Below are 18528 nucleotides of genomic sequence, written 5' to 3' on the forward strand. Positions count from 1 at the left end.
TTTATTTCGGACAAATAATAATAAATAATACAAATTAAATCATAATACAATGCCAGCGGCAAAAGTCCGAAAAGGAGTAGGCAAGTACAATGTACTTATATAGTCCTACCCCAAGTCCATAATTCATTAATATATATATATATATTCATTAATATAATATAATATAATATAATATACATAATATATATCATCACTATATACATATACCATATATCATATAACACAACATATATAATATATATAATATATAATAATAATAATAATCATGATAATAATAATAATAATATATACAATATATATAACATATATAACACATATAATATATATACTATACAACAGTATATAAGATAGTACACTACAATATTATATCATTATATAATATAACATATAATTTACAGTAGTAATGTGTGTTGAAGTCAGGAAAGAAAGTGAGCGAAGGTGCGAAAGAGGAAGAGATTGACAGTGAGAATGAAAAAAGTAAACGTGAGGAGGTGAGAAAATAATTGTGTGTAGATGGGATTCAAAGATGCACCAGAATCTCCTCATTATCCAGGGGGCAGCTGCTGCCACACAGGTGGATGAGAGTCTGTGTGTCTGCGTGTGTTTCTCACTGCTAATTGACAGACAGAGTGTTCCCATTCTAACTATTAGCACTGGTGTAACAGTAACTGGCGGGGCTAACGGTCTGCTCTTCTTGTGTTGTTCTGTTCCCATGAATAATTGAGAAGTCAGCCCCTCAAAGGCACAAAGCATCTACCTAAAAATGTAATGGAGTGAAATGAGGAAGTGAATGGCACAAGGCAAGAATTTCTTGGCAGATTTGTCTTGAAATGCCGTACGAGTGTTGAACTTCTGACTGCTCTGTCTAGGCACACCGCTGCGATGCGTGGTGACAATGACATTTCGGTGACAGAGGGAATGCAAAGGAGGATGCAAATTGCACAACTGCTGCTCCCAGCAGTTATTTTGACAAAATCAGGCTTTGGTGGTTTTTGCAATTCAATTCTGCCATTCAGATTCAGCTACAGGGAGATATATTATGGCAGTTGGTGGCTACATCTCATAATGGTTGAATAGCTGAGTGTGCGTTTTCAGCTCCTTACCCCAGCAGGCACCTATGACCATTCTCTGGCGGGCCGCCGGGTTGGGGATGGCTCCGTTGTCGTGGATGAGAGCGGGGTCGAAGGTCACGCCGTCGACGTACAGGGTCACCGAGGGGAACTGGACACTGAGAGACAGATGATGCCACTCACTGTCGCACACCTGTTGGGACAGAGATAGGTCACACAGTCAGCTGGACAAATGAAACCAGTGTAGAGCCACCTTTGCGGGGGCTGAGGTTTGGTCATTTATTACCTCCACCTAAGGAGGTTATATTTTTGGTGCCGTTTGTCTGTTAGCAGGATCACAGAAAAACTACTGGTCCGATTTTCATGAAACTTGGTGGAAGGGTGTAGCATCGGGCGAGGACGAACCCATTACATCTGGGTGCGATTCAGGTCAAGTAGGGGGGTGGAGCTTGTAGGGGGGTGGGGCTTGTAGGGGGTGGGGCTTGTAGGGGGCGGGGCTTGTAGGGAGGCGGGGCTGTCACAGTCCTTTTCATCTTTCAAAAAAGACGAGGAAAGAAGTTACTGTCCACATACGTGCAAATTGATAGTTACTTGTCTGACTGCGGTATATCGTAATGAGCAATGTTGTCTTGCTCTAAATTGTATTATGTATTTGGTGTGTGTGTGTGTGTGTGTGTGTGTGTGTGTGTGTGTGTGTGTGTGTGTGTGTGTGCGTGTGCGTGTGCGTGTGTGAGGGTGCTTGCGTGTGTGGGGGGGGGGGGTGCATGGATGAGTGGGTGGGTGTGCATGTGCGTAACTGTATTGTTTGTTTTGCTGTTTGATGTCTTGGGTCCCCTTCTATAGAGACAGTCGGCATGTCTGGGAACGCCCACAAAATGTTAAACGGCTGGCGCGCGAGTGGGGTAAAACCGCCCATATATCTCATGGGCTGACTCACCAAAAGACGGTGCTGCGGCTCTAAACTACAGGTTTGGGGGTTCTAGAGCAGAACACAAGACGTCTGCTCAGATGTGCGTTTACTGCGGTGGTTAAATCCCCGATCGTGTCTGCCTGGGCTGGGCTATCAGCTCAATTCTGACTTTGCTGAATGGATAGAATGGGGTTTTTTACCCCACCCTGACCCCGCCCCCAGCCAGCCAGCCAGCCAGCCTGCCCTACATTGTGTCCTGTATTCAACTGTGAATCTGCATGTTCCTTTTGGATGCACGAATCAAATACATCTAAATCTGAAAAAGAGGCCCCATAGTTACTTAGGCATAGGAAGGTCATAGAGTGGGGGATTCGAGGGGTGGCTAGGGGGAGTGGCTAGGAGATGTGGTGGTGGAGGAAGGTGTGGTTAGGAAGGGGCGGGGCTAGAGAATAAGGGCCATAGCTAGGAATAGGAAGATCGTAGAGAGTCAGGAGTCTAGGGGGATGTGGGTGCTGGTGGGGGGGTAGTCTTGCAGTGCCAGCCGTAGATGGGGGGTGCTAGGGAAAAGGGGCTGTAGCTAGGGCAGTGGTTCCCAAACGCCGAGGAGGCGCTGAGAGGAAAAGAGAAGGCTTCTTGTGTGAACGGTTAGGCGTCAGTTCAGCTTGTGTGGACTTATAGTTCTATTCATTGTTTGATGCAAATTAGCGATGAAACGATTACCGTTTTAATGATAAATGATGAAGTTCCTGGCGGTTGGTAAGTATTACCGTTTCAAATGATCATTAAATGCATGTTTGATTACAGCGCTTTGGAAAACACGATAAATAAATACTACGCATCATCAAGCAAATTTAGCAACAGTCTCCCAGTCTCGCACGCATGGAGCCTCGGTGAAATGATTGTATCAGTACTTTTTGAACATTTTCAGCACATTTGAACAATACCGCGTTAATAATACCGATAACCGTGCTAATTTTGGTCACTATAATCGTGATATGAAATTTTCTTACTGTTTCATCTCTAGTGCAAATCTGTAAATTGTAATTTTATTGTATTTTATTTTTGGGGTTTCTTGGTGAAAAACGGAAGGAAAATCCATCACAAGGGAATTACAGGACAGAATGGGAAGACTCAGGGACAGAGAACGAGGGTGATATAAAGGCAGAGGGGCGGGCATAAAAAGATTGGAGTAATAAGATGTAGAGGTTCAGACAGAGGGATTTGACAAATCTTCTCTGTATCAGCTCAATCTGTTTAAACTAATCCACACTCCTTCAATCTGTCAGGGGACCAGTGGCTTCAGTCAAAACATGCCCCCCCCCCCCCACACACACACACACACACACGCACACACACACACCTGCACACACCCTCACGCATACGATATTCCAACTTTCTCATATGGTTCATATTCAAAACAGTAACAAAATAATAACAATGATCAAAAATAATAATAATAATGATAATAAAAAAGAAGAAAGAAGAAGAGTCAACCGGGAAGCATTCGATGTGGCTCCTTAACCCGTTGATACCTGATGCAGCATTTGCGTACTGTATATCCCTCATTTGTGTGTGTATCCCTTTAAGACCGGTCTTAAAGGGATACACACACAAACGCCGCATCAGGTATCAACGGGTTAATCGCATATTCCAATGCATATATCAGTGTTGGGCACACTTTACTCTATTCCCTCAGTGTCAGTTTGGTTTTAGAAGAATGAACACGGGAGGCACAAAGTGCAACTGAGGAGAACATCAGAGCCCTGGCCGCTGCCCATTCCCCCAGACAGTACCTGCTCCAGTTTCCACAGGAACTTGACGGGCCGTGCAGCCGACACGTCGGGCCAGTAGAAGAGAGAGAGGCGACAGCCGTGGACAGAGAGAGAGTAGTGGGAGAAGGAGTCATCTGAAGACCAGAGAGAGAACGAGACGAGCAGAAGGAAGGAACAGAAAACAATAGTGTCGTCAGCTTCTAAATATTACCACGCATCTTTCTTCACAGAGTAGGCCTACCTAGTGTCCTCTAGAGAGAGAGTGGCGTCAGCGGAGGACCAAAATTAGCGGAGACTCATTAGCCAATGAACAGCCAGGAATGGGTCTCGCGCTACTTTTGCATGCTAAAATAAAGCTGATAATGTACAATTTGATTCAAGGGGGGAAAAACCCTTTCAAAGTACAACACAAACTGTCTATTTTGCTGCAACTCACTCGACAGTGCTGCTTAATCCAGCACCTTACTTCCTGGAACTCTTGAGAGTAAAAAAACTGGTCCATTGGAGTGAATGGAGATGTCGGGACTCTTCTATCTACACGGCTCTGGGCCTAACGATAGAAAGGAGACGTTTGTCATGAGTTTTTTCCATTTGAATGTCCCTTTTAGCTTTCCTATTCTCTGTGATTCATGTATTTACTCTGCGCTGATTTGTGTGGATTTCTATTTTCCTAGGCGAGGTTTTTGCCGAGTGTGCTACTTTTCACCGCGGCGCCCTGCTACACATTCACACAGCTGCACATCTTCCTCTAACCGCCGGGGCAGCTCAAGTGGAGGAGTAGCCGGGGGGGGTTAAGTGCCTCTCTCTCTCAAGAGCACCTTGATAGTAGTCGTTGGAGGTGCAGACAGACTTATTCACTTCCCCTTCGGCCAAGATTTTCCTTGACACTTTGGGGATCTGAACCGGTGAACCTCCTGAATTTTTAGATACCTGAGGCGTGGATGACGAAAGTGAAGGAGTAACGTGTTTTTTGTCCTTCTTCGCTAAACGGTCACACTGTATTCTAAACACATTTGGAAAGGCTCCGGAGATGTTCCGAAATGCTACGCCTCTAGGGCCACGGATATATAAATGGAGCAAGAATACACATAATAGAAAAGTCCATCATGAAAACAAATTACAACCAAAATTATCCTAATTCAGATTAATATTAAAGCAGCTACGAGCAAGATTTTCGATTGTTATTAAACAGTATAATTATAATATTGATGCATCACATCTTACCTATAATAGTAGCTGAGGCCAAAGCCGTGTGAATCGGAGATTGCTCTCTTGATGATTATAGAGTCTGTGTCTGTCTAACCTCACGTCACCAGGGGGCTCTCTCTCTATATCTGTCTACCGGCGGACCGGATAAACCCGGAAGTGAAACCCGGAAGTGAAACGCAGCTGCCTGCCTTCCGCAGTTTCGCTCTGCCTAGCAACTGACCATAAACAAGGAGAACACCATGCAGGGGCTTGTTACTCTCGCGAACATCTCTCGTTATATTCTTTTTTTGGAAGTTATTTTGTGGTTATGGCCGAAGTGGCTGCTGCAAACCGTTTCATTTCACTTCCTGATCTGCCCTGGCCACAGACAGACTAACACTGGCCGATTCACTCGGGGTTCAAGCGAGACTACTCTGCGTTGGTCTCGTCTACTATTACAGGTAAGATGTGATGCATCGATATTAAATTTAGACTGTTTAATAACAATCGAAAATCTTGCTCGTAGCTGCTTTAATATTAATAATCCAAATTGCATGGCCGGCAGACGTAACAACGCACCGTTCTTGACGGTGCTGCACACGATAGTCTCCTCGTCCTTGCGGCTTCCTCTGGTCTGAGTGGTCGCGGGCTGGATGTTGGCTCCGCCCCTTCGCACCCACAGCTGGAGGGTGAAGTGGTCACCCGACACCGCCGCCACCACCGCGTCGGGCACCACGGCCACGTGGGTGGAGCCGTTGAAGGAGAAAACCAGAGAGGAGTCGGAGGAGGGGAGAGTGGGCAGAGCCGAGGTCCAGTTGGCCGCCGGGGAGGGAGGAGGGAGCAGGTCCACTTCCCCCCTGACAGCACCTGGTGTGGTGGGGCAGGAGAGAGGAAACAGACGGCGTTCATTTACCAGTGAGCCAATCAGCACAGAATACTGGGAAACCAGAGGGCTTGTACACACAACTGGACCCAACTAAGTCTAGACATGGATGTACCAGGGTGAGGGTGAGGCGCGCGGCCCAGCATGTAACAGGATGTGAGCTGCCAGAACTGCAAGATCTGTACAACCAGCGGTGCCTCAGGAGGTCCCTGAAGATCATCAAAGACACAAACCACCCCCACAACAGTCTGTTCTCCCTGCTACCCTCAGGGAGGAGATACAGGGTCCCAAGAGCACGCACAAATCGCTTGAGGGACAGTTTCTTCTCACAGGCCACGAGACTCCTTAACATATACAAATAGTGTAGTAGCCGTACTGTAGATGCTACATTATGTATGACTAATGTTCAATAGTATGTTTAATTAGGTTTACGCTATTTGCACCTAACAGAATGTTATTATGTTTAATTATGTTTAAAGTATGTTCATGCCATTTGCACTATGGGCAGTGAATACGCCACTGTCTGTGGCATGTCTTACTGCTCTATTGCTCGTTGCCTCTTGTTTTTTATTTATATATCTTTTATTTTTTGCACTATGTTGTAACGGAGCCTACAGCACAAGAATTTCACACGTGATACTTGTACTGCGGAGTGACAATACAAATCTTGAATCTTGAATCTTGAATCTTGAATCTACCACAAGGCAAGCATTAGATTCACGGTTTACTCTACCTCTACCAAAAACAAATGCACTGAAAAAGACGGTAATGTATAGAGCAGTTGCTTACTGGAATAAAATACAGAGAAATATAACTATGGTAAGGAACAAATTTATGTTTAAGAAAAAGTTAAAAATTGCAGTTATGAATAATAAGATAGATTTTGGTCTTTGATTGACTGATTTGTTAATTGTGCAACATGTAAGGAATTTGTATTACGGTATGTATTATGTATCATATATTGTAATCAAGTATTTCAATTATAATATGATGGTTTCATGTGAGTATGGTAAAAAATAAGGTCAGGATAAGTGTTTTTGCTGGTGCAATTACTCAGGAAGACCGATACATTTCTTTTTGTTTATGAGAAGAGTTGATACTGTTAATATTTGATTGACATGAATATTGAGTGAGCCTTGACTCACTTGATTTTTTTTTTTTTTTTTTTTTTTTTTGTTGTGTTGTTTTTACTCCAATGCTTTTGGATTTTTACGTTTGTATTTTACATGTTTGGACCCCAGGAAGAATAGTCTCACCTTTGGTGTAGACCAGGGGTGCCCAACCTTTTTTGACCGAAGATCTACCTTTCAAGTAGCCAGCCTCCCGAGATTTACCAGTCCAGTTTCAACATCGCAAACGCACACACATCGTTTCCAGCCTGCAGTAACTAACCTCACAACACTTTCTCGTTGTCCCACAACCACTTGACATTAGGGCTGTGAATCTTCACTGGCCTCACGATTCGATTCGATTATGATTCAGAGGGCTACGATTCAATTCGATTACGATTATCGATGCATCTCGATGCATCTTAAATCGATGCATCACTTTTTTTCCCCAATACATGATTTATTTTTTCTCACTTTCTTTTTTCTCACTGTGTGGTTACTTTTAAAATAAAAGTGCATTTGGAATTGCATTGTATTATGATCCATAATTAAAATAAACAACTGCATGTACTTCCATTATATTTTATTTGATTATAAAAAAAAAATATATATATATATTTTTTTTTAATCGATTTTTGACGCGATCGACCTGGGGTCAGTCCGCGGTCGACCAGTAGACCGCGATCGACTGGTTGGGCACCACTGGTGTAGACTAATGGGGATCCACAATAAACAATTAAACAATTAAACAGAGGATCCTGAACCTCCTGCTGTCATGTGTTTGACGGGTTGTAAACCAGAACCCACCACAGAGGCGGCGCACGGATCTGTCCGAGTAGCTGTCCCTGTCACAGCCCTTCCCGATGTGGCCGGTCTGGAGCTCTACGGTGGCCTGGATGTTCCACACCGTCTCTTCGCACGTCTCCAAATGCAAGCTGGGGAACAGGGGGATGCTGCCAGACCCGGGGGTGTACTCCACACGCTTGGTCCATCCTGAAACGAAAATAACACCGTGTCAAAATGAGGGGTGCCAGAGCCACAAAATGAGGGGGATGTCGATATCAGCTGCTATCGTCAAACAGTCCAGAGGAAAAGAACAATACATGTCGTTCTGCAGATGCATTGTCAGTGTAACAACCTTTTCTTGATATTACTAAAGCTTAATTTATACTTATTACAAAGTGTCGCTCAGCACATGGTCGCAGATGAAAAAGAAAGTGTCGCTCATGGTGTTGCATTTATACTTCGGTGAATGTTCGCCTCGGTTCAACGGTCACGTGACACTCGAACGCTATTAAGTGCAGACAGCCAAGAGAAGAGAGGGAACGGAATGCACAGTGAAACCACCTCGGAGGCAATATGTAACGTACTTGGCTGCAGCCGCATATAAACGACACACAACAACCACACAACTCACCTCCTCTCTCTCTGGGAAATTGGTCACGACGTTCTTTGTGATTTTCACGAAGTCATACATCAAGGACAGGCTGATAAAAATAGCGGGGGACACGTTCATTCATTTCAATCGAGCGAAAACCAAAACAAGGAAGTTAAGCGCGTGCCGTCTATATAGCCAATCAGACTTGCGCGATATATCGTGACGTAGTCAGTGACACTAGACATTTCACCAGGTAGCAGACACTGCTGCTCGCCGACACTTGAAAGTGTCGACTCAAGTCCTCATTTCTGTCGGCGACCGTTTCAAAAGTGTCGGCAGACGAAGCATAAATTGGGCTTAAGCGTCAGCAACACTTCTCAACAACCCAACTCTTGATGTAATCATGCAGAGGTGATTCATCGTCTTTAGATAGAGTTGGCAAAGCAAACCCACACAAAGTCCAACCCTAACAGATGAGGTTCCTCCAACACACACCGAGCTAACAGATACCACTCTCTAACTAAAGCCTCTCCCATCCGCCCGGGGGGGGAGATTTTACTCCAGGATGACAGGTCGGGGACAGTAAAACGGTTGCGTTCAGTGATATATTGATTACCGATCCAGCCGGGTTTGCAGGACGGCTTGACCGTGACGACGACCTGGGCGTCGGCCTGAGCGCGGTTCTTCCCGCAGTCGAAGGCGGTCACCCAGAACGTGTGAACGCGCTGCCGCTTGGAATCCAGCGGCTCCGTGTTCTTGATGTTACCTAGGAGACGGGAGGAGAGAAGAGAGAGAGAGAGAAAGAGACAAAGACACAAAAGAAATGGAAACAGAAACAGAAGGAGGGTTAGTCATCGATGAGAAACGTACAGATTCAAAAGCCCAGCACAAAAGGTATTCTTTTGATCAAGCTATTAAATCTGAAAACCGAGGAGGGTTTCCTATTCGCGAGATAAAGAGACAGAAAGTAACTATGATAGGCGGACGACGTCAGCACGCCAGCCCACCGACAAGAAGAAAAGAAGATGCTCTGACATCGTGATCGGAACAACAGAGGGATGAAAGAGAATAGGGGTAGAAAGGAAAAGACAAAGTAGAGAAAGAGAATAGACAATGACAACCTTACAGCATCTGAACAAGGTTCTGAACAGAAGGTCTCTGTGCTGCTGCGGTACCAGTCTGACCCAACACAAAAAAAATAAAGGAGCCGTCTCATTCTCGACAAAATCCTTCAAGGCCCGGACAATTCTGCAAAGTCATGGTAAAACGGAGTCCTGTGGAAATCCGTCCCCACAGCTGCCATTGTTGTCATATTACAAAATACCCCATTATCGATCTGTCACCCGCCACCAGTCAATGAGGCTGTGATGAAGCCTTAGGAAAATGCATCCTTTACCTAAGAAGAGTCATATACGTTACAGGATCTGTTATCAGGTATGGATAGAAGGATGCTGTATCACACCAAACAGCAGCGGCAATGTTTACGCAGAGACAGAACAATTGTCCACCACCCACACAAGCTCTATTTTTAAAATCTCAGTACCTGCAATGCCTCAGTAGTGTCTGGTTCTGTGTTGAGCCGGAATTTAGCAGGTGAAAATATTGAATTGAGTGTTTACCAGTGTTGGGGGTGACTCATTACAAAAGTAACGTATTACATGTAATATATTACTTTTAGCAGCAACTCAGTAATATAACTTATTACTTATAGGATTTCAGTAATATTATACCAGTTACTTTGTCAAGTAACTCAAGTTACAAATTGAGTTACAATTTGATAAAATCAAAGCACATATTTAAAAAAAAAAGATAGTTATTTCCTAATCAAACTGTGTGTTTTTACGCAAATAACCACTATAGATGACAATAACAAAGGAAAAGAATAACATTTAGAATTTTGGATTGTTTACACTGATTTCAAGGCGGTTGAAATTATTTTTCGGGATGGTTCCGGGGCGGCAATGTCATTCTGCTGCTGCTGTTCTTTTGGTAAAAGTAATGCAAAAGTAGTGTAATAAGTAACGAGTTACTCTACATAGAAAGTAATATTGTAAAGTAACTTATTACTTTCAAAAGAAAGTAACTAGTAACATGTAGTATATTACATTTTGAAAGTAACTTGCCCAACACTGGTGTTTACACTTGCAACCACAGCCATTTGGGGTATGTACCCGCACCGACTGCAAATTGGGAAAATAAAATAATAATAATAAAATATCGTAGTCCAGATGCTTTATCTCTCTAGCACTGATGGATGGAAGTGAATTTGTTCCCAGGTATCTCACCGTCGTTGTCGATGGCGAAGGGCACGTTGGGAGTGATGATGTCATAGAAGCAGATCTGGCTGTACTGCGGGGAGCAGTCGGCGTCCAGGGCCTCGACGCGCACGATACGGTCGAACAGACGTCCTTCCGGGACCGAAGCCTCGTAGCGACGCTCGACGAACACCGGGGAGAACTCGTTGACGTCGTTCACACGGACGTGCACCGTGGCCCTGAGGGACGCCAGCGGAGGAGAGAGGAGGAGGAGCCAAGAGAAGGAGAGAGAGGAGACAGAGACGGATTCTTCTCACAGGCTGCAGTAATGGCTGTATTAGTCTTTACAGGTGAGTGCACAGCCAGAAGAAGCTCATAGAGACAGTCCGCATGTCTGGGAACGCCCATAAAGGCTCTAGGAACGCCCACAATAGATGTTGGGTTAGCCTGGGGGCGTGGTCAGGGTGGGGTAAATTCCCCCATTCTATCCATTCAGCAAAGTTAGAATTTAGCTGCTAGCCCAGCCCAGGCAGACACGATCGGGGATTTAACCACCGCAGTAAACGCACATCTGAGCAGACGTCTTGTGTTCTGCTCTAGAACCCCCAAACCTGTAGTTTAGAGCCGCAGCACCGTCTTTTGGTGAGTCAGCCCATGAGATATATGGGCGGTTTTACCCCACTCGCGCGCCAGCCGTTTAACATTTAGTGGGCGTTCTCTAGACATCTCTATGGGGGGGGGGGGGGGGGGGGTTAGCATCAAATATTCAAATTGGGTGGAGGGCGCACCAGACATGGGACCAAGTCACTTTGGTCCAAGCAAGTCCCAAGTCATTTTGTTTTGGGCAAGTGAAGTCAAGTCACAGATTATGACGAGCCAAGTCCTTAGTTCAGGCAAGTCAAGTCTTAAGTCAAGTCACTTTTTTCCACCCAAGATACTGCAGTCTTACATTCCTTTATAAAGAAAAAAGACACGGTATTAGTACCTGTCTAATAGTGGTGTCATGTGTTAGTCATGACTGACTAATGCTAACTAACTAAGTAACCCTAACCCTAACTAAGTAACCCTAACCCTAGCTAAGTAACCCTAACCCTAACTAAGTAACCCTAACCCTAACTAAGTAACCCTAACCCTAACTAAGTAACCCTAACCCTAACTAAGTAACCCTAACCCTAGCCTTCTCCTTTCAAAAACAAAACCATGCCGTGAGAGGAGCTGACTGGCAGCCAGTCATCCAATCATGACACTGCTATAAGGAGGAGCATGACTGAGTCATCCAATCATGACAAGACCATACTGGATAACTTTACACAGACACTTTACAATGTTGAACATGTTCATATTTTATATTTTATATTTAAACTGATGAACACAAACAAGTCATCCAAGTCATCACGTCCCAAGTCAAGTCAAGTCACAAGTCTTTAACTTCTAAGTCCAAGTCAAGTCTTGTGTCATTCATTTTTTGTCAAGTCAAGTCAACAAGTCATCGAGTCGACTCGAGTACCAAGTGACCAAGTCTCAAGTCCACATCATCTCTGTGGGCGCACACAGACGAGTGTTCAACACTGACTTGTGGGATTTCTTGCTGTTGACTCCGTCGGGCCCTTCTCCGCAGTCGTAGGCCTGGATGGTGAAGCTGTGCTCCCGCTGGCTCTCGCAGTCCAGCGGCTCCTTGGAGCGCACCAGGCCCTCGCCGGTGGAGCGGTCCAGAACCACCGCCTCGAACTGGACCGAGCCGGAGCCCGAGGGCCCATTATGAACCCGGAAGCCACAGATCTCGCCTAGGTGAGGGTGGTAGACAGTGTGAATAGAATAGAATAGAATAGAATACAACAGAACAGAACAGAACGGAATAGAATAGTGTTGATTTGCAAAAGATTTCAGGGAGCCCCAGGGTGATGTTAGTGGAGCCGTGATCATTTGTGTGAACAATGAATATTTCCATGAAGTCCGTGTTCCCGCTGCAAACATGATAATCTCATTTCAGTCTGCTGTGGAGTGGAGCCCCGCTGACAGCTCAGGCAATGAACGGTTGAATTACACTATTGGAGTCTCTTGGACGGTCTAAAAATAGTGGACTCACTGATTGATTTCGGTGCTTTTAATATTTAGAATGCCTATAGGAATACCTGGCTGTCAATAGGACTGCCCTCAACCTGTACAATCGGGAGTGTGTGTGTGTGTGTGTGTGTGTGTGTGCGTGTGTGTGTGTGTGTGTGTGCGTGTGTGTGTGTGTGTGTGTGTGTGTGTGTGTGTGTGTGTGTGCGTGCAGGGGCGGACTGGGACCATAATTCAGGCCGGGCATTAGATATACCATGCAGGCCAGGCCAACACACACGAAAGATTTGGGCCGTTTGAAGCAAGATTTGGTGAATATAATGCTAACGTGATGACGTTACATGTTACCTATTTGTTCACTAATATAATTCACTTCTGATTCTGATCAGTTCAACACCACCTCCAGCTCTGCAGGAGCACCTGCTGCAGTGCTAGTGCTGCTTCTGCCTCCTTCTTCACTTTTGTGACGAAAACCCCAAAAGCAATCCAACCTATACTATCAGTTTAGCCACTACTATTTACAGTTGACCAATGGGATTTTTTTATATAGCCTAATATAAATAAATAAATAAATAAATAAATATATAAATAAATAAATAAATAAATAAATAAATAAATAAATAAATATATAAATAAATAAATAAATAAATAAATAAATACAAATTAGCGTTATTAATTTAATTTCTCTCAAATATTCTAGAGGCAATAGAAAATTGTCTACCACTGATATTGTAGTTTAGGCCGAGACACAACATAGGCTGCTTGCTTTCCACCTCTCTGCACCTCTTTTCTTCTCCATTTTGGCACCATTGAACAGCAAGCCCCGCCCACCCACGCTGGGGTCCCAGCAGCTTCTGACTGAAAAGTTAACTCATTCCTCCCTGCCTGGCTGCCTGCAGCGTGCCTGTCTGCTATCTGCGCAACTAGAAACACGTATACATATTGGCCTGCTGTTCAGTGAGTGGCCTGGCCTGCAAAAAAAAAAAAAAAAAATACAAATTGCAGGCCAGGCCAGGCCACTGGGCATCTGCCCGATGGTGCAATCCCCGCCTGTGTGTGTGTGTGTGTGTGTGTGTGTGAGTGTGTGTGAGTGTGTGTGAGTGCGTGCGTGGTTGCGTGTGTGTGTGTGTGTGTGCGCGCGTGTGTATGTGCGTGTGTTTGACCATATTTATTGTTAAGGTAAGCAACCGACCAAACAGACATAGTGTAAAGAAAACCCGACTCATATTGTTCACACAGCTGCTGCGGTCTCATCCTGTAGCTGTAAGACCTGGGCAAAATCCAAATTAAATAGTTTTCACTTTAAAATTGACCTACTTTTCGTGTGAGCCAGTTCTGTGGCTGTTCAAGAGAATTCTAGTCCAAATATTTGAGAGAGAGCCTTTCTGAACATTTGCCCAGGTCTGACCTAGCATCAGAATCAGAATCAGAATCAGAATCAGAATCAGAATCAGAATCAGAATCAGAATCAGAATCAGAATCCTGATTCTGCAGTCCACCATACAGTATCCTTATTGCTGTATTTACCGGCGTAATGCAGTGGGGCATCTTTGTCCAAGGCGAAGAGTGGCGGGTTGAGGAGCACAGTGTTATCGTTCTCCATGACGATCCCCTGGTACTCCGTCTCGATCCATGGCTTGTGCTTATTGGCTGAACGGCACAGAGAGAGGAGAGGAGAGACCGAAGAGGCTTTGGGTTAAATGGAGCAATTAGAAAAGAACAAACGTGTCTATTTTTAATGCCCCATTACGGGCGAGGAGGACATTGTGAGAATGCGCATGAGTAGAGAAACACACAATTATGTATCTGTGTGTGACCACAAAGACACAATTTAATCCCAGTCACACACACACACACACACACACACACACACACACACACACACACACACACACACACACACACACACACACACACACACACACACACACACACACACAGACAAATCTCTCTCTCTCTCTCTCTCTCTCTCTCTCACACACACACACACACACACACACACACACACACACACACACACACACACACACACACACACACACACACACAGACAAATCTCTCTCTCTCTCTCTCTCTCTCTCTCTCTCTCTCTCTCTCTACGCACCCTCCCTTCTCTCTTTTACGTCAAGTGCCGCTCCGCACACCTTGATGGTTGGCAGTCTAATTAAAACCGGTCAGATTTCACCTTATCACACACTGCGAGCTATATTGCACATATCAATCAGCGTGAGCCGGTCTGCCACGGGCGCCGCACAATAATGTACTGAAAGACAGCCAAGTCCCAATCAAGTACCGAAGGTTTACTGTGAAATCACCTTTAATTGCAAATTAATTATTCATTCTTCTGCCAAACTGATCAAAGGCCACGTTAACGAGCTATAAGGATGACGATCTCTCCGCTCGTCCTCTAGCCAATAACACCGAAACTACTACAGGCCCCTTTCACAGCAACAACCGTTTTGTGGTGGTCAAGTAGGAAGTAAATCAGGTGCAGTGGTGGGTAGAGTAAACAGAAACGGTACTCAAGTAAAAGTACAGTTACTATCATATATTTACTCAAGTAGAAGTAAAGAGTACCAATAAAAATAATGACTTGAGTAAGAGTAAAAAAAAAAGTATTTCGTAAAAAACGACTCAGTGGTGAGTAACTTCATAGATGCAATTTATTACGGTAACGTTATACGACGTCCCTTTCTTAACCCTGGAGTATGTGGTGCAAGAGATAGGTTAAGAGATGGGTTTGGATTAACTCCATCGTTCTAATGTTAACTTGCAATAGGTACGCTCATACACTTGCCCACCTGCAGACGTAGGCTAGTCCGCAGTAAATTACTGGGATAACCTGTACTTGAGTACTACCCACCTCTGAGCAGGTGTAACTAGTGTCCTCTAGAGAGAGAGTGGCGTCAGCGGAGGACCAAAAGGCGAGACTCATTAGCCAATGAACAGCCAGGAAGGGCTCTCGTGCTACTTTTGTATGCTAAAATAAAGCTGATAATGTACAATCTGATTCAAGGGGGGAAAAACCCTTTCAGAGTAAAACACAAACTGTCTATTTTGCTGCAAACTCGACAGTGCTGCTTAATCCAGGACCTTACTTCCTGGAACTCTTGAGAGTAAAAAACTGGTCCATTGGAGTGAATGGAGATGTCGGGACTCTTCTATCTATATGACTCTGGGTGTAACCAATAACATTAATGACAGCCCTGGCACTGCAACACCTAAATGGAATGGAACCATCATTCATGGTATAGCTTGTTTTCAGGTGATGTCACGTCAAGATGGCGACCAGAGCGAGACCATTGACCATTGGCTTGTTTGCAAACCACGTGATCATGCCAGTGGGCAACCAGCAGCAGGCTACATAGGAAGCAACCAGCAGCAGGCTACATAGGAAGCAACCAGCAGCAGGCTACATAGGAAGCAACCAGCAGCAGGCTACACAGGAAGCAACCAGCAGCAGGCTACATAGGAAGCAACCAGCAGCAGGCTACATAGGAAGCAACCAGCAGCAGGCTACATAGGAAGCAACCAGCAGCAGGCTACACAGGAAGCAACCAGCAGCAGGCTACATAGGAAGCAACCAGCAGCAGGCTACATAGGAAGCGATAGGAAAGCAACCAGCAGCAGGCTACATAGGAAGCGATAGGAAAGCAACCAGCAGCAGGCTACATAGGAAGCAACCAGCAGCAGGCTACATAGGAAGCGATAGGAAAGCAACCAGCAGCAGGCTACATAGGAAGCAACCAGTAGCAGGCTACATAGGAAGTGATAGGAAAGCACGAGCAAAATCAGACAAGTTGCTGGAAAAACGGCTTCTCTGCATATGGATCATTATCCTATATGTTTTGCAATCTTCTGGCGATTCCTTGCAGCAGCGTGGAGTGAGCGGCCTCCAACCTCGTGCATACTCACTTTCCTCCATTCTGCCCCTCAGACGTCATCCAAATCACATGGTCGAAAACAAGCTATTGGTTAGCTGTACTTCCTGCTTTACCACCTCAAGATGATGGCTGCTGTGCAAAGGGTCTATATGGGAGACCGAATTCCACAGACGGAAGCAACGGGACAAATTTGGCCTCGCTCCTGTCCCTTTTTTGGTTATTTATCTCAAGTCAAGTCAAGTCAAGTTTATTTGTATAGCCCTAATTCACAAGCATAGCCCTAATTCACAAGCATGAATCTCCCACCCTCTGTTCCCTCCCCCCTCCCCTCCCTCTGCTATATAGCATTAATCTGAGCATCAGTCGTGCTGTGGATTACAACCGGGATTACAGATTGAGAGGCATCCTCTTGCTCTCCCTGGCACACTCTTCCTCCTCCCTCTGTCACTCTATATCTCCACAACATCCCCTCATATACTCACCCACCCCCCCTCCTTCTCTGTCTCTCACACACAAACGCTCCTCTAGCTCCCTGCCCCCTGCCTCCCTCCCTCCCTCCCTCCTTCCCCGTGTCACCTGATCTCACGTACCACCTCCCCCCTCCATCACTCCCCCCCCCCCCACTCCTTCCTCTCTCTCCTTATCGGGCCTGCAAACTGTTGGTGTGTCTCTCTACGTCTTTTGACTAGCCCCCCCTGCCTGCGTCCTCTCCTGTCACCGCCTCGCCCCTCTCCGTCTCTCGACCCATTCATTTCTGTGACATTCCATCTCTCCCTCAATCTCTATCACTCTCTCCTTGTCTCCCCTGCCTCCTCGCTCTCCTCCTCCTCCTCTCCTCCTCCTCCTCTCCTCCTCTGACATTCTCTCTGCACGGTCTGTTTCATTCTCCCTCTTCAGCATCATTGGAAACAATGATGTTGAATCAGAGTCATGGATCCGGGATGACAAATCTGCTATGGATGGGGAGGGGAAAGAGGATTTATATTTATCATCTTTCTCAGAGGAGTCACAGCACTGATGGAACAAGCACTTGTGCACAGGGTCATCATCATCAACACAATACACACAAATTATACAAATATAAGGCATATCCAGACAGACACTTCTAAGTACGCACAGGTAGACACGGCATTCATAAATGTGTCAAGAATTTCAAACTATGCTAGTGATTCTCAACAAGGACCCCTAATTTAGACTTTGTCTCTTGGGCCAAAATCTGAGAATATTTACTATTGTTAAGAATTGACTGTGACTGTAGAAAAGGGCCCATAATGGCCCACCGCCAAGAATCTGTATCTGTATTGTATGTAGAGAGATGACAGTGAATATATGACCCAACACAGTCATTCTTCTACAATACATTATCTCATTGTTTTAATCTCTTGTATTGTGTTGAATCTTGAATCTTGAATAAATTAAATAATGGTGAAATTTAACAATTCATTCATTTGCTGGGATCCCCATGATGGAACCCGCTCAGGGACCCCCTGGTGGTCCCTGGACTAATGCTTACACAAATGAGGGGATAGCAAGAATTCACTCCTTAACCCCATGAGTTTAAATCATGTCAGGGCGAAAGAGCCATGGGCCCCTGAGCACCTCCTCGGGCTTGTGTTGCTCCCATGGCAACGTGGACCATCATCTCTCGACAACACTCACAATTAATTAACAGTCAAAAAAGGATGAGGAGGAAACTGACCTTTGTTGCCATTGGCAACCGAAGTCAAGCAAAGGAGGAGGAAGGAGAGAAAAAGCATTCTGTCCATCTGAGGAAGGGAAAGGTGGAGGAGGGGGGTGGGGCGGGGGGGCAGGGAGGAACACAGTACATGCATTAACAGCTGACCACCAGCATTGGAAGAAGGAAAGACGTAGAGATGACAAGACAGACAGACAGACAGAAAGAGGCACGGATCACAACAGAGATCAGGCCTATATAGCCAGCGATGGAACAAACACTATGAAAGCATTATTGTATGTGGACTAGATTCCTGGCCACCTCTGAATGAAGGCCTGCATAA

General features: G+C 45.2%; 1 protein-coding gene across 1 annotated transcript in view; it reads right to left on the reverse strand.

Annotated features, from left to right (window-relative positions):
* clstn3 (calsyntenin 3) overlaps nt 1-18276 on the reverse strand; it is a gene marked incomplete at both ends in the record, with an annotated part of 32719 nt that extends 14443 nt beyond the window's left edge. The window contains 9 exons of the mRNA XM_083661171.1: nt 1104-1263; nt 3774-3886; nt 5520-5807; nt 7740-7925; nt 8927-9076; nt 10596-10804; nt 12139-12349; nt 14154-14276; nt 18210-18276. Coding sequence (XP_083517297.1) covers nt 1104-1263; nt 3774-3886; nt 5520-5807; nt 7740-7925; nt 8927-9076; nt 10596-10804; nt 12139-12349; nt 14154-14276; nt 18210-18276 — 1507 coding nt within the window. The remainder of the gene's footprint in view (nt 1-1103; nt 1264-3773; nt 3887-5519; nt 5808-7739; nt 7926-8926; nt 9077-10595; nt 10805-12138; nt 12350-14153; nt 14277-18209) is intronic.
* Nucleotides 18277-18528: the final 252 nt, after the last annotated feature.

The sequence above is a fragment of the Poromitra crassiceps genome, assembly GCF_964638095.1.
Source record: "Poromitra crassiceps genome assembly, chromosome: 26".
Lineage (NCBI taxonomy): Eukaryota > Metazoa > Chordata > Actinopteri > Beryciformes > Melamphaidae > Poromitra > Poromitra crassiceps.